Source organism: Dermacentor andersoni, chromosome 2 (genome assembly GCF_023375885.2).
Source record: "Dermacentor andersoni chromosome 2, qqDerAnde1_hic_scaffold, whole genome shotgun sequence".
Lineage (NCBI taxonomy): Eukaryota > Metazoa > Arthropoda > Arachnida > Ixodida > Ixodidae > Dermacentor > Dermacentor andersoni.
The window spans coordinates 124,780,684-124,806,541 of record NC_092815.1 but is presented as its reverse complement, the minus strand read 5'-3'; the positions used below and the strand labels follow the sequence as shown (position 1 = coordinate 124,806,541).

The window sequence follows — 25,858 nt, the reverse complement described above, 5'->3', positions numbered from 1 at the left end:
TTGCCAAAAACGATTGCAGAATAAAATGGAACAAAACTTGTTCAGATACACTTGGGCCTAAAAAGAAAAAAAATTCAAATTTTTTTTTGAAATATTTAAAATGTATTGCTATCCAAATAGCTACTATATTCAAAGAAATCAAAATTTTTTCTCGAGAACTATTACGTTACAAAAATTTATCTGGAAGCTCTACAGTTAGATTTACCATGCAGCAAAGTATTTCCTTGATGATGAAACATAAGGAAATGTTGCAAGCCCTGCAGTAAGCTCTTGTTTGATGCTGCATTTTCCTGTCATAACATTTCTTACAGTTTTGGTATGTCTCGATATTAGCTGGCTGGTGCTGAATGGCTTCAGTTGGTGAAGGAGCATGAACCATTGGCGTGTCCTCAAGTTACGAGTTCATTTTTATTGTTGTCGCTCTCGGAATCAAAGTCAAGTGAAAAGGCAGAATCCTCTGACTCACTGCTGCTCGAGCCATCGATAAAATTAACTTCAGACGCAGAGGAATCACGAGATCATCCATGCTTCAGAGCATACATGCCATTTCTGGAGGTGGCTGTTTTCACTTTCAACTCTGACGAGTGCATGCATGTCACCCATTATGAAAATCACCACCAAGCTAGAAAAAAAAAAAAAAGAACTCCATAAGAAATAGAAGTTCAGTTCTCCTGCTACAAGTCAGATGGTGCGGTGTGTCCATGAGCAGTGCAGGAGGTCTCGAAAACAGCATTCAAAACCATATTTAGTGGGCTAACTGTGCCTAATGGGTGTGGCCAATTATATATGTGTATTTCTGCATGTTGCTGTTTCAGAAATTGTATGGTCTCATGTCGTGGAGGGTGATGATGCAAAGTTGTTTGCTCTCCTCATGGGGGTCACTCGTGGTGGGCAAATTCTTGTATGGAAGGTACCAGCTCTTAATGGTAACCAGAGGTGAGCCTCATCAGAGTCCTTACCACTTGCTTGGCTACCACTTAATTCACTGTTTTATTTAATGTTGGATCTATGCTGCTGATGTAGAAATGTTTGTGGTTGGAAGGAAATGGGAAGACATCGTCAAAGTTTTTAGATCATGCATCAGTATTATTGCGCACCAAATAGGACTATTTGATCTATATGGGACTTGAATGCTGCAGTAACTTGATGTTATTGTGTATGTGAAGGCAGTCTATTTCATATTCAACTGCTGTAAAGCACACAAAATTGATTTGAACTAGCCAAAGTTCAAGTTGAGATGTTTACAAGTCCGGGCGCCTTTCGGAATTTTTTTAACATAGTCAAACGGACCAGTCCAATTTAATGAAAAGTTACTCACACGTAGTTGAAATGTGTAGTAATTAATGTATTCTGAAATTACAGTCCTACATTGAAACAATGAACACTGATATAATGAATTTCAGAGTACAATGAACATATGAGGCAAACAGACAATGAAGTCGGAGGAAGCATGAGGGAAATTAACTTTTATGTTTAATTGAATAGTTAGATACATAGCTGCAATGGCGCTGGCTAACACTCCCAAAGCTAATCTTGTGCACATACGTAAATAAAGTTAGATGTGTACCCAATAAAGCTGACAGGAGGACGGCCACCATGGTATCTTAGTGGTAATGCACTGCATGCTGTTAAGAACGACCAGCTGCAGTGCAAGTTTTGCCGGCCAGTTGCGACAGTGGCCGCAACTTTCCTGGAGCTCCGCCGCCAACCTCTAGCCACGGCGTGACTAAGTCGACTTTGTGTCGGGAACAATACGCGCGTCCTCCACTCTCCGTCGCTTCAGCTAGGATGCGTTTGACGAAGCAGGTTTTGTGCTGAAACCGCCACCGTTACGCTCTAGCCTCGTTGCCGTTGTGACTGAATGAGTTCGGCGGGCCAACTATTGTTACCGAACCCACCATCGCGGACGTGATCTGCTGTGAGTGGGGGAGTTGCCGCGGGAACGTCGTCGGAGACCTTCCCACGCGCCGACCAAGACGCAAGACAATGGCTACCCGGGCGCACCGCGAGGGTCCGCTCCGAGTTCTACGAAATTCGTGTGATGTCGGTTTCGGACCGAGAACGTGTGCGTGTGTGTGTGTGTGTAAACCGACCCGCGGAGAGGCGGCGTGTTTACGATCACTGGACGAACGTTTCCGCCACCTTGGAATTGGGGAGGACCGAGTGTTTATAAACGGCTGTTGTGCGGATGCTCGATAGACTTTCTTACGCAGTCATGTTAGACTGAGACACTCTCTCAAGCAGTCATGTTAGACTGACACTTTCTCAAGCAGTCATGTTAGACTGACGTACTTTCTCTCGCAGTCATGCTAGACTGATGAACTGCATGTAAATGCTGTAAATAATCCCATATTCCTCGTTCTCGATGAGAAGCAGTTCTTCCCTTCATCAACGTCCTCAGCGTGGATAAGTTGGACGACGGCATGGGCCAGCTACCTTCTAATTCATGCCGGACCCCAATCTTGACAACAGGTTACGAGCGATGGGATTGAGCCCCCAATCCTGAAAATGCATGGTGTGGAAGAGGTGATTTTTGCTCCCACCAGCAGCAAGTTGCCTTGTCATTCACTTTTATCTCACTTGGTCTTATTAGGGTATTTCTTCATTTCATATAAACCGAAGTCAATTTCCCTTATGTTTTCTCTTGCTTAATTGTCTGTTTGCTTCATATGGTTGTAACTAACAAAACAATCAAGCTTCTAGGTTGTTATTGTTCCCTCCGAGTACAATGAAGTATTAAAAAAAACATTAACACCCACCTTGGTCGAGAGAGCACAGAGCTTGCCGTGTGTGAAGAAAGCATGCTTCAGTACATGCTGTGTTGCCATCTAACTATGGCTGCAATAAACGGCTGCACATCTGTAGTCAAGTGGTTTTTCGGGTCCTGGGGAAATAGTTTAGAATGATTCATTTCGTTTCTGCTCGTTTCACCTTTCGTCATTGGCTCAGACGAAGTCGCCTTGGCATTATTGCTGAGGTGGGACACTCAGTACGACTGATATGAATGAAAAAATGGAATATAATATAAAATGCAGCCTTGCATACATTCTCAACATATCAGAATTTTGGGAATGTGTCAGAAGAGTGCTGCAAGCTTCTGATTTCGTTCAATGCTGGGCACCTGACTAAATACATATTTTAGGACTTTCCACTAGTGTGTGCAGCGATGGGCTGAGAGCAAGTTCCTCTGCAGTGCAAAACAGTCAGAACACACTGAACTACACATACTTGTTCTCACATTTACTAGCACATGCTATATATTTTTGTATTCTATTGTGTGAAGCGCAACTTAGGAACGATAAAATGTTCAACGACTTCACATCCCTTGGAAAACGTGTTCTATTTTACATTTGCTGTTTCACATTTCAAATTATGCTGATGGTGCCTTGAAGACTGCGAGTGTAAAGCCTCATCTTAAACGGAAGCTTTAGCTCAGGGTCAGCTTCAATGCCCCCTGTTCAAATACAAGTAAAGTGCAAAAATCCTTTTATGAAGCAGCCCCTGGACCAATTTGAATGAATTTTTGTTGTATTTGAGAGATTAATTTAAATTCTAGTGGGTTTTGGAAGCGGATTCTTTATTTATGCCTGGAATTTTTTAGAAAAATTGCCAAAAAATTGGTATGTTCATAAGGAATAGGGCATAATCGTTACAAATGCATAACTCTGCCCCAAAAACAGGTACTATTGCCATTCTGTAAGCTTAATCTCTTAGAGCTTCTAAAGCAGACAAATTTGATATATGAACTTACAGCTAACATGAATGTGTTATAATGTGTTTTGCCAATGTCCTGCTGAGATAATGGTATATATTATGGCATTTTGTAGCATACATAAGTTTTGTCCACTTTAGATGTACAGTAAATCCTCAGTAAGTTGTATTCTGATATTCCTAAATATCTGTTAAGTCAAAATGTTTTCCTAGCTCGACGTTAACTTCACGTATTTTTCGCTTATCTCGAAATGCTTTCACACTGACCTCTGGATATCTAGAAATCTCTGCTGCAAAAATGTCAGGAAAAAAGTCTCTACCCAAAGGTTTCTATATTATATACGCAAATGTGATACTGCCATATGGAAATAACAGGACTCAAGTTTGTAGTCAATCCTGCTTCATTCTACGCCACTTTTATCATCCACTGTTCACGGCCGGCTGTGATCTCATTGATAATGTGGGCAGTATGTTGCTCTGATCCATGACGAAAAGCGGAATAAGCACGACAAGGTACATGTGACCTCCACAACATGCATGCTTACATTTGTGCGGAGAATCGTGAGCTTGCTTATTCACTGTGCTCTGCGTTTCTATGTTTGCAAATCCACCTTACACCATGCCACGTGCGGCGCAATCGACATACAAATACCGTGTGCTGCGCGATGCCATGTGGTCTGTGTGCTACGTCAGCTGCGCCGAATGTTTGATATGTTTCTGGCATTTTTTTAAATAGCATGTTTAGGGCTGCAATTTTGTACAGATGCCTTTTCAAATGCCATTTCTTAGTGCTCTTCGTCACTGGTCATAGCAACGCTCTGCCTGCATTATCAGTGGCATAAGCGAGCCAAGAATGCTGGATGAAAGAGTGGCATATAATCAAGGGAAAGGCATGGCCACAATATTTACTTTTTGGGATATGACCACTTCCACAATATTATGCATGACTAGGCTTTGGACACGTCGGTGCCTATGTGCGACAGCATTTGCTTGGCTCTGTGAAGAATCACTGTTGCCTGTAGGGGCCCTACGTGTAGGGTGCCAAGCCGCAGAATATTTTGCGAAATTGATCTTTAGAAAATGCTGCTCCTAGTATATTGAGCTCTTGCGAGAAAATTAGCGGCTACTGGCGTCTAACTTGAAAGACTATATGGTTTGTATGCGACCTGGGGCTTAAATTTTCATTAATTTGCATATCTCGAAACGTTGCTCATCTCCAAAAGTTTGCCGGTTTTTACAACTTCGAGCTAAGGAGGTTTTACTGTATTATTAGGTACAGTTTACAGAATTATATCATTCTTCATTGCTGAGTTACAGAGTTGTAAATGTGACTGTTCTTTTTATCTTTTAGTTTAGTAATTTTTAACAATTCTTGATAAAAAAAATTACAGCCTAAACCAAAATTTTGTTTCCAAGAGTCACTATAATTTTTTTTTCTTTTCAAATGCAACAAACCCTATCAAATTCGGTGGAGTGGTTGCCGAGAAAAACGATTCCTTCATTTCCGTCTCTTTAGTAAGGAGCCCCAAGATAAAGCTTCCTTCCAACCCAACTCTTTAAATCAAGTACAAAAGTGTGTGCTAATACAGAAAGTCATGTAAAACAGTGGAAGGAGAAAAACATGTTTCAGGCTTGTCCATGGTTATGCTGCCTATAATGCACAGAAAGACAGCATGCCCCACTCTTTTGTCTTTTTTTTTGAGGGGGGGGGGGCATTTTCTGTCGGACTACAAAAGTCAGGCTCGTATTTTGGAATAATTTGGTTTTCTCATGTTCCTGTGTGGAATGTGTTGGCAGTCAGTACCGGTATGTTCACATTGGTGGTGGCTTAGTGGCTATGGCATTCTGCTGAAAATGAAATGGCGGGTTCAATTCCCAGCCATGGTGGCTGCATTTTGGTGGAAGCAAAATACAGTCGAATCTCAGTAATTCGAACTCAAAGGGACCCGAAAATTTGTTTGAATTAAAAGAATTTTGAATTAAAAGCAGGACTTCTTCTTGAAGTACTCGTGCACCATAGCATGATGCACAACGTTGCTAGTCATGAAATATCATGGCGCACAAACGCACAGCGAGCGAGGACCATCAAACTGCCCGCACCAGCCAACACTCGCTTCCTGATAACGGTAGAAGATGAAACTTCAGGGAGTGAGCTAAGCTGGCACTGGGCTAGTGCGGAGGCGCGCGCGCACAGAGACCATCGAAGATGAGGGAGTTAGGAGGCAGTTGAGAGGAGGGGCAGGAGGGAAGCGGATTTGCTTTCCCATCAGCTTGATGGATGATGCTAATTACCTCTGCCACCTAAGCCCCCTTACTGCCACCTAAGACTGCCACGGTGGAGTTGCCGAGCAGCAGCAACTCTGCCGCTGCTTCCCTCTGCATGCTCGCGTGTTTTCTTTTTTTCTTTTTTTTTTCTGCTGACAGATCGGCACTATGTTTACATTCTTTGTCCTGCATTCTTAATGCACGCGTGTCATGTTTTATGAAGATGATGAAGTTGCTGCCACTGTTCATAATCATGTTGGTGTGCTCCCTGCTGTTGCGGCGTTGCCGCATGTAAAAGATAAGGAGAGTAAGGTACTGGGTGTCGCCTTTACGTCCTTATATTCAGGGTCCATCTTGTTGTACAGAATCGTATGTGGCGCACTGTCTCCGACAACCTTTTCATCGGGATGTCTCGGTTTTAGACTCGTCATTGTAAAAAAAAGTCGCAGTTTTGCTCGAAAGGCGAAGCATCTATTGCGATAACAAATTAGTGGACAGCAATACAAACCAAGGATAGTAGTTTTATCGGCCGTATAAACTTGTAAACATAGGCATACTAACTAAATTCACAAACATGGGGTTGAGCAAACAAGCAAACATGAACACATCTCACTCAATGACTGGAAACTCGCTGTCAAAACGCTGGCATGAGGAAATGCAACAGCAGCAGCAAGCAAAGTGACATTTACGCTGTTTATCGTTTCAACGAAAAGTGAGCGGCAAGAACACACAGCATGCACAAAGCTACGAGCTGCCGCCGCCTCACCTAGGCTCTGCCCCCAACTCAGATCGCTATCTGTACGCTGCTGTGCAACCGTGCGCAGCTGCCACATGCGCAGTTGCAGTCGGAGTAGAACGCTGCCCCCCCCCCCCCCCCCGCCCTTTCCGGTGCTTCATAACGTTGGGTGCCTCAAGCACAACAGTAGATGGCGCTCTTTCTCCCGGCTCTGGCTCTTTCACGTCAGCAAGAGTGAGCCACAATCGTCGGCTCCCTTCGCATGCTTTCATTCACATACAGCGTAGGGCGTGCGGTGACTGTGTTATTGCCCTTGTACTTTATACGGAACCTTGCATGTGGCATTGAGGGGTCTCTCCTAAGCTTCTGCATGACGGCGGGGTCAGAGCAGTGCTGGTTGGGGGTGCCGCCACGTGATTTGACACACTGCTGAGAGCATTGTCGGAGCACGGTACATTCAAAATAACCATTGCAAATGCTTGTGTGTTCAAATTACTGGGCGTTTTTGCCCATTGGAATACGCATAACGCGTAACTTTGACGGGACCACAGCGTCAGTTTGAGTAAACTGGATGTTCGAATTAAGTGTGTTCGAATTCATGAGATTCGACTGTACAAAAATTCTCACGAGTCTGAATTAAAGTTCGTGCTAAAGAGCCACAGGGGTCAAAATTACCCTGGAGCCCTCTGCTTCGGGATGTCAAGCCCCGCAATTCAGTTGAGCACCTGTGTATGCATGTCAGCCAATGTACATTGTTACTACCAACATAGATAACATCTCGCACCACATCTGTTGCATTATGTGCCTTTCTAAATATCTGCAGTTTCTAATTAGTACTTTTCTACGATCTCTTAACACACACAAAATTGCAATGTTCCAGCATGATTTATCAAGCGAAAGCTTTGGAATAAAACTTTCTGAAAAATATAAAGGAAACTACTACATAATTCCCTTGCATTATCTTGCTTGCATATTTCTTGCAGGATTGAACAGGCTGTCAGCCACTTGTGTCCTTCATAGCCTGTGCAGGAGTTTAAAAAGCAAAAATCCTTAAATTTTTCAACTCTTCTGCTGCATGAAATTCTAAATGTGGTGGCTATGCTCTGCTTAACATTTCTTTCACCCATTCTGCTCGAGCTATGGGAGAATGATGCATGGCTTATACGTTACATGTGTTCTCCATGTGCCTTGCCTGCTTGTTTTTCAGTTTCGAAGTTGAGCTTTTGAAGGAAGAAAAAACTAAGATCATGCGTGCTGGGCGGCTTTGTTGGCACAAAACAGCCAAGACTTCTGGTAAGTACCTTTTACCAGTTCAGCTGAAGGTGGTGCCTAAAGTAGCATTTTCGTAAGGATACTTTCAAGCTTGGGACGCCTGATCTAGCACTACGCTATCCTCAATATGATCAACCTAAAAACTTTGATCTACCATATTATTTTATTGCACAAAATGCTAGAAACCATTATGTGGTACCTACATTAGACAGCGTGTTTTAATTGATATATGAGTTTTATTTTCGCCTAACCTGCCATGGTGTGCTCGGTGGCTGTAACATTCTGCTGCTACGTATGGGGGTTCAATCCTGGCTGTGGCTGTCACATTTTGATAGAGTTAGAATGCAAAAATGCTCTTGTACTTAAAATTTAGGTTTATGTTAAAGAACGCCAGGTGTTCATAATTAATCTGAATCGCTTCCTGTCGCAGGTGGATCACTGAAACACCGCTGCGCAGGTTTGGGCATTATTTCACTTACACTAAGTAGGAAAGAAATGTAGTTGTGTCAAAGTTATTCCAGGATTGAGACCTGAGTTTTACAGTAATACATTGTTGATGCATTCCTGTTAAGTTTTCTTGGCTCTGAATCACTGATCCCATTTAGTAACAATAAGGCCATGTGTATTGTGTTCCTGTTTATATTTACCTTTCCGTTTGCTATGTCGAGAAACTGTGACAGCACACCACCGCCACGGCATAGTTAGGTGGTGGTACTTATGTTGGCCGCTGCTTGTTGTGACCTTCGATATCTTGCTTAGGTACTTCAACATATTACATGGCTATGTGAAAAGCAGAAAATGATAAGGGTGTGCAAATGCTTGGTTATCTTCGAAACGAATTGATTGATGAACATTCAAATAATTAGAGTCACTAATCGAATATCTACTATTCGATATTTCAAGTATTCTGTATATTCGGTAGAGATATGCGCAGTGCCACATGTTGAATGTGCCGTGGAGCCCCTCATGCTTGATGCCGCCCAAGCGAGCATTTCACTTTGTTTCAGGCTCAAACGTAGTGGCGAGGGTTTCGCAGATGGGCCACCCTGGCTGACACAGTAGCAGACTTTGTCAATTTAAGTGCTCCCCAACATCGGCTCGATGCAGGGATCGCACACATACTGCTCAAATGGTGCAATCCTCAGAATGGTGCCATGTCGGCTGTGTCCGCCTCTGTCGGTACAAGGTTCGTCTGAGTCGACAGGATTGATCGAAATAATAATGTGACGATGACAGAGGGAACAACAACAAAAGCCGCAAATATTTTGTAAAGTGAGATTGGGCCAATTAGCCACTAATAGGCTTGCAGATCATGTTGGATACGCGGTGACGAACTTGACACAGCAGCCAGTCTAACCTATGTGTGTGATCTCGAGGCTGATACTAACTGATGAGCCACCCATACGAACATATTGGTGGCAAACATTCTGCAATGGCTTGTGGCCCATTTCGACATCAGCCAGCACCGAATTTTCATCACGGCCACACTGCCTAGGCTGTTAGGCCTAATCGCCGCTGATTCATCGGGCGTCAGCGACTAAAGCTACGGTTTGGTGCCAAATCATCAATGATGTATTCACAACAGTCGTGTAACACTCAGAAAGCTGACAAATCGCCTTGCAAATGGAAGTAAGTATATAGGATGGCAACAAAGTTGTTCCCGGCTGCTGTATTTGCGACATTCTCTACGGCGGCTTCTCATTCACAATGTTGTTCGCAGACGCACATCATTCTCTTTTTTCGCCTTCGCACAGCCTGTGTGGAAGTGTCATGACCCGGTTGCATGCTTTTGTGAGGACGGCGGATAAACAAAGGGGGGAGCATCATGTGAGCTTGCCATGACCCTCCAGACTTTAGAATCTTTGACAGGCGGCAAATCAAGCCGAACCTGACAATGAAATTGCACAGATGGCACCTGCACTTTACCGTTGGTGCCTGCTATGCGCTGAGCAGTGATCGAGTCACGGGATACGTAGTCCTTTCGTCTGTCATGCAGATTGGCCTTGGTATAGCCTTCTGTATTCTGGAAAAAAACTGGAAAGCAAAAACTTTCTGTGCAATAAATAAAGGATTGCCACAAAACGCAGGCCCACTATTAAACTTAGAACCTCATTGGTATTCAGTACAACAGAACGTCACTAATTCATTAGTTTCAGAGGAAAATAGCATTCTTAGCCTACTTCAGCTGTTTTGAGCCTATCTGTCTATATGCCTGTCTAGACATCTGTCCATTTGTCCTCTTAGGCCGGCCCAGTGGCCTAAGTTATCTAGCTGCTTGAGCCCTTAGGTACGTACTCCTGTTAGTGGTGGCATCATAGTCGGTCCATTGTTGTCATTCCATCTACGTGATATCTAACTTGTAGTGCCGTCGCCATGTCTTCTAGCTCGACCCAATAGACCAAGTTATTTAATAGCTTGGGTCACAAAGTATGGGCTCATGGTTGTGATGCCGTCGTGGTTGTTGCATCGCCGTCATTCTAGCTTTGTCATCCGACACTCGTCATGCCATCATCGCGTGTTGCGAAGTTCACTTATCTTCTCAATCACACAGTGGAGCGCTGTGTTGTATGCAGGGTGTCTACCAACCGGGAAAACTGGGAATTCTCAGGGATTTTGAGTAATCTAGAAAAACTCATGGAAAACTTAAGGAATTTGTGCTTCTATCAGGGAAAATACGCTGTAAATTTATTGAAAGGGAACGAAACTCTCGGTAATGCTGGCTCGAGTAAGAGACAGCAATCGTAACGAATGGTCTTTGACGTCCTTTCGTCGGATGAAGGAGTTGTCAGTGTACAGTCAACGACCAAGTTTCCGGATGCCCAATAATTCGGACGGTTTCGCGGCACCACCACATACCCCATAGAGTCACCGTATCAGAACGTCTGAAATTTCGCACGCAAGAAGCCTTCGCCATCCGATTTTCCGGACTTTTTGCCATGACCACAGGCCCAAAACGGCATTAATCAAAGCCACCACCACTGCTGTTTTGGTTACCTCGCCGCCTTGAACCGGCGCTTTCGCACGCAGATCCTCTGGAAGTCGTAGCCACCATTGCGGCAACGCTAGGCCTAACTGCTTCGACATTCGCTATTAAGCTTCTTGCCATTCGGTGCCGTGTTTTTCAATAAAAGAATTCGCCGCTGACAACAGTGGCATTGACTCCGCCTTTGTAGTCCTCGCGATTGGCTTCGAAGCTTGGAAAGCACTGTGCGTTGCATAACGCCGGTTCCCGAAAGTCAGCTTTGCCTCTGTACAGAAATGTAACTTGGTGAGGCTTACATAAAAGTATTGCGGTGAAGCATAACAGCGTGGTAAGAGGCAATTGCCACAGGACACAGTATGTATTCGTTAATTATACATACGTGCACCCAGTATCTCCTGTCACAGTACGCGTACCAGTATGCCTAATACGTGTACCGACAGGCCGTCAGAGCTTTTTCGAATCTGCCTGTGGCGGTTTGAGCCCTTAAGAGCAAAAGACATGCATTCAATTTTTCCAACAGGCCAATTTTTCGGACGTTTTCGTGGCCCCTAGGGAGTTCGAAAAGTCGGACGTTGACTGAACAACTGACCAAGAAAACCTTTAAATTTTTCCATGGGGTGAACGCGCAGCGGAAAGAGGACAACAACAGAAAGGACCTACGCATTGAGGAATGAACGGGAAAGGAAGTGTGCTGCCGCCGCTTTGAAGGAGCTCGAGCTGAAAAAACAAAGTTTTGGCTGACGCCGTGATGCAGGTGTCCCTCATACAAACCAAAATAAATTTTTTGAAGCAGTGAAGCACAACACTGAGGCATTGTACGCGGGCTGATTGTATGTCAGGAAAGTTGATGTTGACTCACAAGCTGTTGAGAGAGAATCTCAATTATGACAAAGTTCGGTCCTCCTACCACTGAGCTGATATCAGTTGATAGAAATAGCTCATAGTCAAATACTTGCTCCTGTATGCATCTCCTTTTTATTAGTATTTGAGATTGTCCGACTCAGTTTGCAATTTTTTTTGAAGACATTTTATTTGCTGTGCATTTTACTAACCCCTCCCTTCTATTCTCTTTTTGAATAAAATAAACACTACTCCTTAGTATTCAAACTGGATTAAGTCGTTTTTTAAAATTGTTTCACATGCTTACTAGAGAGTGACAGCATCGGGCGACATGGTTTCCCGTCTTGACATAAAACATAGTTCTGCGTCGCTCAGGGTAAATTGCAAAGGCATTCAGGGAAAACCTGGAAAACTCAGGGAGTTTGGAAATGTCAACTGGGTAGACACCCTGTGTATGACATGTGCTGCTCAAACGCGAAGAGCCAAATGGAAAGTTGAAGCGAAAGACCATCGCAATGGATCAGAAGGCAGCTATCTAAAGGCTTTCGCGTCAGGTGCTAAGAAGTCGCTTGTTGCACTCTCCGAAGATTCTTTTGTTGTTTTATTTAAATTTAATTGCATGCATGTCCCTGTAGCAGTTTCACGGCCCGCAAAGCCATCTTATTTCCGTGTTTACAATTGTACACCCTATTGGGCTTATATTGCAGGAAATGGCATTAATGGATACAACAAAGTAATTTCGGCTACCCCTTCAATTCGTTATTACAGTAAAACCTTGTTAAACTGTACCCGCTTAAACAGTACTTTCGTTTTAAGAGTAGTAAAGTGAAATCCCCGACTCAGCGGCCATTGAACATAATGCGTTTTGTATCCGCATAAACAGTACCAGCCTGTTGCGTACGTATCAGTTAACATGTAGGGTTTCCATTTTTCATCATGAAATCATGGCGCTACGTCTGTCTGGCAGAACAAAGAGCCTCAGAGATCAGAATGGCCTCCAAGCGCAAATGCAGAGTGCGCTTGGAAGGGTGCAGCCATGCCAACATCAACATCATTTCGGTGCCGTGCCAGAGTCCGAGAGCGTTGTGGCCCGTGTTGTGGTGTCGTGCAAACTAAGACAAAAACCAGGTGCTCAGCATCGAAGATAAATTGGACATTGTTTGTGCTGTCGAATGTGGCACAAAGATGTCGGTGCTGGCATGCGAGAGAGATCTACCCTCGACTACAGTGTGTGGCATTTGGAAGGCAAAGGAGAAGTTGCTCAACAATGTGGCTGCAACCATGAAAATAAGTTGGCTATGAGGTTGGACTTTTCGCCATCGTTGCCTCTGTTATTACCGAAGTGTCGCCTAATGACAGTGATGAGGACGACACGGAAAGCGACAGCATGGGCGATTCAGGCCCGACAGTGACAGATTACGTCAGCCTCATGCGGGTGTTTGCCGAGGAGAGCGGTCTGGCGGAAAAGCTGGCTCGTAGATTGAGTTTGAGGCCGCTGTTGTCAATGCTAGCCCACTGCAGCATCAAATGAAAATAACAAACTTTTGTCGCGTGAAGTGAATAAATACTGCATGTTTTCTGCCTTTTCATCGCACTCTCTCCTAGTTCCATTTTTGACAAGTAAGTGGACGATCTCACGCTATTTCAGTTAAGTCATACTACCGTTTAGTATGTACTTTTTCTGAGCTCCGGCCAACTGCGGTTTAACGAGGTTTCACTGTAGCGAGGTTTGAGTGTACCTTAAGCCACTATGTATGTATTCGGGGTCACAATGCTGTTGTGGTCGTTATGTCATCACCATTCGAGCTTTGTCATCCGACTCTCGTCATGCTGTCATCATACCGTAGTCGTTACACTGTGATTTTATTATTGTCATCACTTCAGTAACATCATCCAATTTTTGCCTTGTCATTGTGATGCCAACTTCATGGTTCCATAGACATCAATTGTTCTTCGTCATTCTATCGAAATGATGCTATCGTATGCTGCCATTGTTACGCTGTCATCGTCAGACAGTCGCTTTCATGCATCCGTTGTCAGACTGTTGTTGTAATGCTGTCATGGTCGTGCCATCATTGTTACTGCAGCATGTTCATCGGACTCTCGTCATGCCGTTATCATCACGCAGGTTTCGTGATACAGTCATCGTCACACCACTGTCATTATAACTATACATTTCTTGTTGTTCTATTGTCCTCATGCCGTTGTCATGCATTTGTTGTCGTACCATCATCGGGATGCTGTTGCAGTCCATTGTTATTATTGTAACTTCAACATTAGACTCGTCATGCCATCGTCGTCACACTGCCACTTCAGTACCATCATCACTTCAGTATCATCATCCTATTGTCATCATGCCGTTGTCGTCAGACAACTTTCGTTGATCTGTCACCGTCATTCCCAGGTTGTAACTCTGTCATAATGATGCTCTTGTCTTTCAATCGCAATTGTGTTTCCGTGGTCATGCCATCGTCATCATTTCGTTATCGTCGCATACATGCTATCATGCATCCTTTGTCATACTGTTGTCGTCATGCCGTCTTGGTCGTATCATCGCTGTCATTCCCACTCCTTCATATGGTTGTTGTCATACCGCCATCGTCATGCCATCGTCGCCATACAGTTGTCGTCATCTCATTGCCCTTAGGTCGTCATCATCACATTGTCGTTGTTATTTCATCGCTATAATTTAGGAATCTACATATCATCATCATCATGCTATCATTGTTATATGGCTGTGTCATTTGATTAATAATATTCCTTCGTCATTTCACCGCCACTGCGTCGGCATCATAAAGTCTTTGCCATGCCTCCACGCTGGAAGTGACCTTGGCAAACTCCAAGCTCCATGCTCAGGCGACCTTGGCAAGCGCGTGCCATAGTAAAGTGGGACAATATTGGAGTATGTGCCGTATAGCCAAAGTAAGGAAAATCGAAGAGTTACTATTACGCATGTTAAATAAACGTGACTTCAGGAAGATGGTCTGTCGCTACATTGCTCAACTCCTATTCGTATTACCCTCAACAGTTACCATGAGATGAGTCCTACCGTAACTTCTTTTAGTGGGTTTTCAATACCGTATTTACAAGATTGTAGGTCGACCTGTATTTTTTAGTTTGAAAATCTGAGGTAGGGGGTCGACTTACAATTGAAACCAAAACATGGCACCACCAAAAAAGCGAGATGAACGACATATCGGGGGAGCTACGACATAGTTACAATTTTATGTTTGCTCTATGGCCCCACCCATAGCTTTTTGCTATCCCACATGTTTGTTCGCATTTTGGAGCGGTTTTTCAACATTTATGAGAGTTTTACAGCACACATAACACTCATTGGGGGGGGGGTGTCGATAGTTGATGGAAGTGCCGCTGTTCCATTCGCGGCGGCACCCTCAGAGCGGCGGCGGTTGCAGGGAGTATCGATAGTTCGTAGAAGAGCAGACACCGCTCACGTGTTCGACTTGACTGCTGGCTGTGTACTACTTCCATGCTTCCTCAGTCATCATGAGTGCTCCAGTCCCACTAAATATTTGGCGCTCGTTCACAGCAGCGTTCAAGAGGGCTGCCATCTTTTACGCTGAAGAAACAAACCACTGCGCAGCGGGCTGCAAGTTCAATGTTTCTGAACGTGGGGTGCGAGAGTGGCGACTGCAGCGAAGTAAAATTTTCACCTGTGACGGCAAGCAAAGAATTTCCCACGGGCTGAAGTCGGGACGCTTTCTGGAGCTGTAGACCAAGCTTGCGGTGTACGTCACTGAAATGCGTGATCGGTCCCTGCCAGTGAAGTGCAACATGGTCATGAAACAAGCCTGGATCTTCGCCATTTAAGGACCTGCTCTGCCGTGAGTACGACAAGTGGCTGGCAACAAAAGACTGTGAACTTACGCCAACCGGATCTTTCAAAAGAGCCTCCCAGACGGGTGCATGTAGTTGATTGCATTTGGCATGGGCTGCTGTTCCACAATATGTCATGGTGCGGTCGTTTGCCAAATGTGAAATTTCGCTGGATGACGACACGCTGTGACACCATAGCAGCGATGACGATGGCAGCACTAGTGAGGACGATGGCACAAGTGAAGATGAGTAGTCCAGTGACCATGCCAGCTACTAATAAATGTTTGTTATGGAATGCGTCCCTGGGTATGCTCTTTTTTTCCCCTGTCACACGTGATATGGGGAGGGTCGACTTATATTCGAGTCGACTTACAATCATGTAAATATGGTAGTTTGCTGGCTTTCTACTGAACTTGTCAAGTTTTGTGCAAGAATAGCTTTCCGCCCCATATGTAGTCCTGCCACTAGAGATATAGGGTGTTACGTTTTCCCGGATCATGTTTTCTTTCTGTGGTCTTCTAATATACCTATCAAAGACGTTCTACTGTATATTTAGTGAAGAAATTAGGACCAGGATAAGATGAATGTGGGACACAATGCTTTTGTCTTATCCTGTGTTTCTCTCCTTCTGGTCTGTATTTTTTAGCACTAGTTAGGTGTCTCAATCCTAGAACAAGTTGCACCCAGCATTTCTTCTGTATCTGTATCAATAATTTGTCCTGTGTTTACTTGTAGCTGTGATGTTCTTTACTGGCTTACATTCTAAGGCGACTGCTTCTTCTAGGTCTTTTGGTGGCAGGCTCCGATGATGGTAGTGTGACCCTGCGAACAGTAACAGTTTGCTGCGGAGGAGATGAAAAAGTGAAGCTGGGTGAACCGCTTGCCCTCTGGGAAAGTGACGGGCGACCAGCACAACACGCAGTTATCACAGTATGTCATGCCTCCTTTGTTTCCCATGCCTATTATATTTATCATCCTACAGTTGGACCTTGCTGGTTCGAACTCACATCCAACCTGGAACGAAACACCTTCATTTAAACCTCAATATAACAAATTCGGTCAAACTAGCACTTTACTTTATCTTATAAAAATTTCGTTATGTTGAAATTTGGCCTTTTATAAGTACAGTCAGTAATAAGTACAGTCACTGATAGACTTTTCTTACACGAAAGGTGCCAAATTTTCTTAGTTATTGGGCTATCGTAAAAAACGAATTTCAATAAAAAAAAATCCTTTTGTTGAATTTGAGAGCTGGTGCCCAAAGATAAGGTTTCATGCCATGTCTACAATATCTTTACATCGGTGGTACAAGGCGAAAGCCTGTGAATCTTTTGTGTCTACTCTGCTACCATAACTGATAGTGGCACTTGCAGTGGGACGATGCTATCATGAGTGCAGGCAGAGGGGAGCGCTCGTCAGCTTGCTTTCCCTTCGACGCTTCTCCGAAACTCGAGATTATGAAACCTCTAGTGATAAACGCGCTGAGAGAAATCACACTTGAAGCCATGTGTGACCATCTTGGCTCTGTACCCACCAGAGATTACCTCCAAGTTAAAGGGAACACCAGCCTCGTATGCGTTCATCTGGCCAGACAGCCCTGCACAGCCATGTTGTGACTAGGAGAGGAGGTGCACACTTACCTGCCTCCCACTGCCCCTGAATCCTGTGCCCTCTTGATCATGTTACCGCATGCCAAGTTAAATACAGTTATACCTTGATATAACAGACTTTAATATATTGAATTATTTAACTTTTTATAACTTATTGTCTACAGAACACAATGTATTTAAAACTTCAATATAACGAACTGTGTTTATACATGATTTCAACATAACAAAATTTGACTACCGCCATGAAGGAATACCTAAACAATAAATGAAAACTTACACGGATGCAGATGCTAAAATGGTGCTAAAATGAAGCGGAGCAGTGCCATGTTCTATATAAAGTCCAAGTACAATAAGATCCTTTTACGCCTCGCACACTGTGTACATTGGCTGCAGGTGAAAGCGTGCGAGGGTGAGCCTAGAACGATTATAGTCCAATGAGTGCCGGTGTATTGTATCAGTGTAGAGTACAGACATGTGAGAGCTGCGCCACTTTGTCCGACGCTTGTGTGCATGTGTGAGTTGTGTGAGAGAAATCTGGGGAATGCACCTAGGTACTACAGAGAAGGACACACTTTGCTCTCCTTGTCCCTAGCCGATGGCGATGCGCAGTACGCGAGCACCTGTGCATAACTTTCATTCAAACAGGATAGCAGCAACTGACAGAGTCTGTAATGGTGAAGCATACAGTACAATAAATTTGCAGTAATATGTCATTAGTCATTGGTCAGAGCTTAAGCAGCACCTACCCAACTCCCCTAAAGCACCTTGCTCCCCTTGGTAGGAACCTTCCGTGTCAGGCCCGGTGGTGAATCATAGCTAACAAACAACTACTGCAGAAGTGAAATGTGCAAACAATATAATGCAGAAAAAAAATACCGTGTGTGCAGTGAGAATGACGGTCCTCCCATTCACGAGTGCAGTGCTGTCACACTGCTATGCCATGAAACCACTAGCGGAACGGCAGCTTATTTCGAAGTATTTATCCGGACTTGCATTGTGCAGGTTGGCTAGGGACAAACGGAGGTAAGCACATCCCTTCTGTGCAGTACCTAGGTTTGCTCCTCAGATTTTTCTCTCACAGCTCCCGCATGTGCACAAGTGTCAGGAAAAGCACGGCATATCTCCCGTGTGTCTGAACCCTTGAATAATGCTCTTCAAGTGCGCGATGCTGGTGACTTAGGGAAGGTGAGCAGAGGAACTCCCCTTGGAGTTCGAAGAGGTTCTACTGCATATGATGGTTTAATACTGGTGGAAAAAATATGCTAATTTAAAATTTATGTTGTCACATCTGATAGTTCCATATAACTGCATTCGTTATATCATTATAATGTGTGAATTCATGATAAGCAAATCTTTCTTTGATGTTTACTTAAATAAGTTCAGTTCACATCACCTTCTTCTTTTACTTCTATGTGGCATAGTATTCCTTTCTCTAACAGTGAAATCTTGGTATAATAAACTTCAGGGGACCACGGTAAATGGTTCTTTATTCTGGAGAGAGAGAGAGAGAGATAAAACTTTAGTATGGTCCTTGATGGGGTTCAGGGGTGGCGGGGGTCGGGAGACTAACCCCCAATACCCCCCCTTCCTCAGACGGCAGCCAGTCCTTGCTTTCTGGCGGCATCTTCGGCCATCCGGACGGCCCAGAGCTGCTCCTTTAGGTCCAAGCTGAGCAGCAATGTCTCCCACTGCTCGGCCGTAGTTATGATGCGTGTGTTAGTGCGGGAGGTGTTGGTGGGTGAGGCTTTGGGGCATTGCCAGATAATAGGATCGAGGTCAGCGCGGGCCTCGCACGCTTTGCAGAGTGGGGATTATGCATTGGGGTAAATGCGGTTGTAAAGCACGGGGTTTGGAAAAGTTTGTGTCTGAAGGAGTCGCCAAATGGTGGATTGAGATTTATTCAGTGTTTTGTGTGCTGGGGGGTAGCGTAACCCCTCTCTGCGGTAGTGTAGGAGAATTTCTCTCAACATGACCATTCGGTCCCGTGCGTGACCGCGATCAGAGGGCTGGTCGGGATCGGAAGACGCAGGAGAAGGATGCGCCCGGTGTGCGAGAGCTCGGGCGGCATCGTGGGCGGCTTCGTTTCCAGCCAGACCCGAGTGACCAGGGGCCCAGATGATCTGCACGCGGCGTTGCCTTGAGGGAGGAGTGCCAGAGAGAATCTTCTGCGCTTGGGGTGCTATCAGTCCTCTTGTGTAGTTACGAATGGCCGTTTTTGAATCGCTGATGATGCAGTGTGCATTGTTAGCCGCGTAGGCCAAAGCGATGGCCGTTTCTTCTCCTACTTCGGGTTGCGTGGTGAATATTGATGCGGCCGCGGCGATGCGGTACTGCAAACCCGCGACTGCGACGACTGCCATGGCGTTTTGGTTGGGGTATTCTGCTGCGTCTACGTAAGTTACGTCAGCGGCTTGGTCGTAGCGCTTTTGTAGTTGTTTAGTTTTTTTCTGCACGTCTCTCCGGATTGTGTTCAGGGTGCATATTGCGAGGTATGGGCGGGATAACTATCTGAGCACGAATGTTTGGAGGGATAGGTACTTTTGGCCCGAATTGGGTGGTGTAGGTTATGCCTAGGGTGCCTAGAATGTGCCTGCCCATGGTGGAATTGGCGAGTCGTTCGTATTGGCTAATACGCTGCGCTTCAATGAGCTCGTCTATGGTGTTATGAATGCTGAGGGCGTCCAGTTTCTCGTTAGAGGTGGTGATGGAAAGATGTAGGGCTTGTTTATAGGCTCTCTTGATCATGGTATTGAGTTTGAGCGTGTCAGTTGCATTGAGGCCAAGGTACGGGACGGCATAGGTGATCCTGCTCAGGGCGTAGGCGGTTACCAGGCATATAAGGTTGTTTTCTTTCATTCCGTGATGTCGATTTCCGATGCGCGCAATGAGGCGAGTGGTTTGGTGTACTTGATTATCTAATTGCTTGAGTATCTCCGTGTTTCTGCCGTTTTGTTGGATGCGTAAGCCAAGGATACGAATGCTAGGTACAGTAGGTATGCGTTGCTGGTGCACGTGGAGTTCTATCTCGGGCGGGTGAGGGTCTGGACGTCTACCTCCCCAATTCGGCTTGTACAGAAGGAGCTCCGATTTCTGTGGGGAGCACGCCAGGCCGCGCGGTTTTACGTATGCAACGACCTCGTTGATGGCTTGCTGCAGCGTGTCTTGGATGTCCCCGTCGCTGCCCCCGGTGACCCACAGGGTGATGTCGTCTGCATAGAGGCTATGCTTGAAGTTGGGGATGCTAGCTAATGCAGGCGGTAGTCCGAGCAAGGCCACGTTAAACAGAAAAGGGGATAGAACCGATCCTTTCGGCGTGCCTTTGCTGCCGAAGTGAATAATTGGCGACTGCAACCCACCGATGGTAATGGTGGCCGTGCAACCTGTAAGAAAATTCTTCACATAGTTATATGTGGAAGGTCGTTGCAGTGAAATTCCCAAAATTAATCATATAGCTCACCAAACCATCAGTTAATAAGTTGTCACCATATGAGCTATCCACAAAAATGTTGCTGTTGGCTGTTGGCTCTCGGCACGTGCTGTTGCTATTTTCCGTAGATTCCACCATATAATAAGGGTGACACACGCAAAACAGGCGCTGATGCTGAGAAACTACTGACAAAAAGGCAGCTTCATGTCGTCTCCAAAGCGCATTGTTTTTAGCTTTTTGTTTGTTTTTCACATTTGTTGCCTTGGACACTGCAACTGTCTCACTCGAGTCACCTGAACTATCTCAAAGCACAAGCACGCATAAATGACACCGTCTGGAAAGTTCAAAGTGCAACCGTGTGGCATCCCTGCAATACGGAGGTTGCATTTCCCCACGCGTAGCTAGTACGGCCACAGGTAGAAGCACGAAAGGAGGAGATGTGCACAGAAAGAAGGGTGAAAAAAGGAAGAGACGCGTCTGCATTGCTAGGTGACACTTTTCTGGGCGGAGCATGCACTCGGAAAACCTGATGCATCGTTGCCTCCTCTCGCCCGCATCCTTTTTTTCTTGGGCACCACGTCAGGTTTTGCGAACCTATGTGCAGCGACGTTTGCTCTCTGCGCCTTGTTGTCTGCTAGCCTAATGATTCGGCTGGTGTGAAGGATACGTGGAAATCTAAGAATCCCCAAATTTCGGAATATTAGTTCGTAGTACTGAGGCGTTGTTAACATCACAGGGAAACTGATTAACAATCTTTATTCCGAAGTTCGGTATTCTGAAGTTTGTAGTACTGAAATATTTTTACATTGAAACTACAAAAAGTCAGCAGGGGATCTTGAAAAGTTTGTTAATGTGGTGTTCATAGTAACAAGGTTTCACTGTATATGCTGTGGTTTCATTTTGTTTAACTTTTTTCTGCACACTAGGCTGCTTCAGTTGCAGACTTCTTCACTTCTCTGTAGCCAACTTCAACTTTCTCTTGCCGATTTTTTCACTTCTTGCCTCTTGTTCTGCTTGTCTTTTCTGGCACATGCCCAGCTGCACATACCCAGTGCCCTAAGTTATCTATTCCAGCACATACCCTGTGGCCGGGTGACCTATTGGCTGAGTTGTCTGTTGTGGTGGAGATACCCAGCGGCAAAGGTCCAGTGGCACATACCCAGTGACCCAGGTTGTATATACTGTGGGCTCAGGGCCGTGGCTTCAGAGCCAGTGGCCAGCTGTGTCAGAGATGACATAGGGTGCAAGAGCCATGCAGAATACAAGACAACCTTTACTGCTCGAAATCCCAAACTAAGTGGTAGCTTCCTGGTCGCCGTTCCTTGTGCTTCGGCCCCAGGCTGCCTGCGCATGGCACAGGCGCATGAGCCAGGCAGAGATAGTGATGATGGCGGCACAGTGGCACCGTCATTGTGGGGACGCTGGCCCCATGGTTCCGCCGCTCGTGACCATGCGTGGTGGCAGCAATGTCCACGAGCCGAGCCGTTAAATTCTGGCACAATGTGGCGATCTGGCCCAAAGGCAATGAGGCCATTGTGTCTTGACGCTCACCGGTTTCATTGGCTCCAGCTTCCGCCACAGTCGAGACTCCGGGTTGCTGTTCACCGGCTTTCGAGATTGACTTGTGTGCCGAGCGTATCTCCATGGAAAAACACAAAGCAAACCTGACAAACAAGGTGCAATAGATATGGGCACACAAATAACGCCACACAAGAAGTGGAAAACCCAACCACGAAAGACACTACAACCGCTACCACCAAAGTGTTAAAAACCGCAGCTAACAAATTAGAAGCTCTGATGCCTATCTTCTGAGAACCACCAGCTGACCCCACGTTGGGTGCCAAATGTGAGCTCAGGGCCGTGGCATTAGAGCCAGTGGCCAGCTGAGGCTCCCAGAGATGACACAGGGTACAAGAGCCATGCAGAAGACAAACCTCTACTGCTCGAAGCCCCAAACCAACTGTTAGCTTCCTGGTCGCCGTTCCTCGCGCTCCAGCCCCAGGCTGGCTGCGCGTGGCACGGGCACATGAGCCAGGCACAGATGGTGATGATGGCAGCACAGTGGTGCAGCCATGTGGCTGGCGTCCTCACAACATTTGACTAAACAGCAGTGAGAATCCACCACCCACAAAATGTGGGGAAGAGGCAAAGAAAGCTTCGCTTTAAGAGTACTGTTACACTTAACAAATTGTGCTAAGCCTGAACTTTACACAAGCTGACCTTGGAGGTCATTTTCTTGGCACCCTATATCTGAAGGATGCTTCTTGGCTAATCTCGAATAGTGAGCATGTGTCATTGCTTGTAAATCACAATAAGAATAAGTGTGCCTCCTTTCACGCTGTTTTCTGTATGAAGAGCCTACACTGTCACGTTGCTTGATAGAGGCCGAGAAGGTTGAAGACAGCAGCAACAGTGGCCAAAGCAAAGCAATGTGTGCAACCATACTTGGTTGTGTTTGAACCTGTTGCAAGCAAAAGCAAGACAGTGATGGTGTAGCATAATACTGCAGACAACACATCATGCAATTAGGCTCTTTTTGTTGGGGCTGCTTAGCAGAATCACTAGAGTGTTAGCGTGTCCAGTATTCTGGTGTACAGGGTGCAAGAGCCATGCAGAAGACAACCTCTACTGCTTGAAGCCCCAAACCAACTGGTAGCTTTCTGGTCGCCGTTCCTCGTGGGAACATGAGAGCTCGTGGCACCGCTTCACTGGCACCTTGTGAAGTCTTGGCAGACTCACCATAACAGACACCTGAGCTTTTCGCCAATTGCTTTGATTGCACTTGCGCCGCTAGCCTTCATGAGGTGACAGTGGTGGGGCACTCTACAGAGCGATGTCATGGGCTCCGTGTTCCCGCTAGCAGTATCCGCGCCTGTACACAAAAGCGCTTGCACAATACCGGGTTACCAGACGCTGTTAGCGACATCTTGTGACACTTTGTCTAACCACAATGACTTATAGATATGTTCTTGTGTTCCATGCATGTCCTTATAAAAAAAAATCTAAAAAGGCAGCATGTTCACGATTAGACCACTGCCGAAAATTTACACCAGTAGCCAGGTAGAATGCACTTGGTTACTGCAATAGTAGCTTTGTGTTTGTCTGGTTGAGCTCTGCGACACCAAGTGGCACCAACAACCTTGCCGTTCAGATTTACATCTCTGGTAACCTGGTAATCCACAAATGATATGTTTTCAAACAAACTAAATCTTTCTACTGACTCCTGAACTATGAAGTCTGTGTCCTTTTTTTCCACAAAAGTAATTTATACTTAATTTATTTCTTGTTTTTGTTAGAATCAACAGCACTACATTTTTTTAAATTGCTTTTTCACGTTTTACGCCATTCCTGAAGAAAGATTGTGATTGTTTTCATCATTAGTTTGTTGCTGTTTGTTGTCTGCCTTGGTCAGATCACCTCTGCCAAAGCGTTTAAGGTTTGTTTTAGGTTTTCTATTTCCTGCTTTCTTTTGCAGCCTTCCTCTGCAGGTTTATTTAGGTTTTTGTCACGGAGAAACTTTGTGAGCATGCTGCTGATAACCTCATTAATCAGATCAGGTTAATAATTTACATGTAGTTACACACTAGCTATCTTTTCGGGTCATGGAATGTTATAAGCAAATAAATAGTAAATGAGAAAATGCAATGTGGTTCTTGTGATGAATGCACAGCGCAGCAAAGGGGACAGCTGCCTGGTGTGTGTGGCCAAGGGACGCTTGCTGTACTGTTTCAAAGTGACCGCGGATGCTGACACAGGCAGGGCACAGCTACTGCACAGCACTGTCATCCGTGATGCCTGCGTGGCTTCGATCACAGGTGAAGAGCTTGTTTAGATTATTGGTTGAGGATTGCTCATACTGCCAAATGTCACTGTAATGAAGTCACATCTGACATGAGAATACCTCATAATATCCGGTGTTTAGTATACATAGCAATATTCATTGCATGCACGCCATATTTACTTGTCTCCAATGTTCCCTCGATTGCAACGTGCAGCCCAGTTTTCATAATTCAACAAAAATGCTAAATTCAATACACTTGATTATTTTCTTCTCAGATTTTCATGGTAAGAGAGAAATAGTCTGACATTTCAGACTCCTTCTTGGACTCCCGAGAGACCACGAAAATGTCCGAAAAATTGTGCAGTCTGGAAAAACAAATGCATGCCTTTAACTGTCCTCAAAGACTCAAATATCCACAGCCAGTCAGAACTGGCCTTAAAGAGTCCACCAGTACAATTATTAGGTGTTTCGTTGCTTGTACTGTGACTAGATGATGGGTGCACGTGTGCATAATTAAGGAATATATTTTAGATCTCGCGACAGTGGCCCTTTTTGCGGTCTTGGTATGCTTCACCGCAATACACTGCATGCTTGGCCGCGTAACAGCCCCGTAGAACCGATGTTCAACGCTTTATACCCTTGCCGTGCTTTCCGCACTTTGACTCCATCGGCGATGATGGTGAAGCAGGGTATCTAACAACCGGGAAAACCTGGAATTCTCAGGGAAATTGAATAGTCTGGAAATACTCAGGGAAAACTCGGGGAATTTGTGCTTCTACCAAAGCTGTAATCCTATTGAAAGGGAACGAAAGTCGTGTTAATTCTGGCTCGAGTAACAGAGGAATCGCAAAAAATCGTCATTGACGCCGTGTCATTGGCACGAGGTATTGCCAGAGTAGTTAACGACCGATTTTCCAGACGCCCAAATTTTTGGAAATGCCCGATAATTCGCACGGCTTCGCGGCACCACCACGTACTCCATAGAGTCAATGTATAGTGCCTTGACTGCAGGTCTGAAATGGCACTAATCAAAGCCACCACCGCCGCCATTTTGATTATCTCGCCGCCTCTAACCGGTGCTCTCGCACACAGATCCGCTGGCAGCCGTGGCAACTGCGCAACGTTAGGCCTAGCTGCTTCTACGTTCGCTAGCTTCTTGCCGTGCGGTGCCGTGTTTTTCATTAAAAGAATTCGCCGCTGTCAGCAATGGCACCGACTCCTCCTTTGTAATCCTCGCGATTGGCTTCCAAGCTCGCAAAGCACAGCGCGTTGCGTAATGCCTGTCTTCAGAAGTTAGCTTCGCCTCAGTACAGAAATGTTACGCGGTGAATAATAACAAGTGTGGGAAGGGGCAATTGTCACGTGACACAGTATGTATTCCTTAATTATACACGCG

At 45.3% G+C, this 25,858-nt stretch overlaps 1 protein-coding gene and 1 long non-coding RNA gene across 6 annotated transcripts in view; both read left to right on the top strand.

Annotated features, from left to right (window-relative positions):
* The window catches only part of LOC129387528 (uncharacterized), a 179,468-nt gene that overhangs the window by 71,673 nt on the left and 81,937 nt on the right, over positions 1-25,858 (top strand). The gene's annotated exons all lie outside the window — the stretch shown is intronic.
* LOC126541180 (general transcription factor 3C polypeptide 4-like) overlaps positions 1-25,858 on the top strand; it is a 98,165-nt gene that overhangs the window by 14,279 nt on the left and 58,028 nt on the right. For all 5 annotated transcript variants that reach the window (XM_055076525.1, XM_055076526.1, XM_055076527.1 and 2 more), the window contains 4 exons: positions 816-936; positions 7,920-8,005; positions 16,429-16,574; positions 24,352-24,496. In XM_055076525.1, the coding sequence (XP_054932500.1) occupies positions 816-936; positions 7,920-8,005; positions 16,429-16,574; positions 24,352-24,496 (498 nt within the window). The remainder of the gene's footprint in view (positions 1-815; positions 937-7,919; positions 8,006-16,428; positions 16,575-24,351; positions 24,497-25,858) is intronic.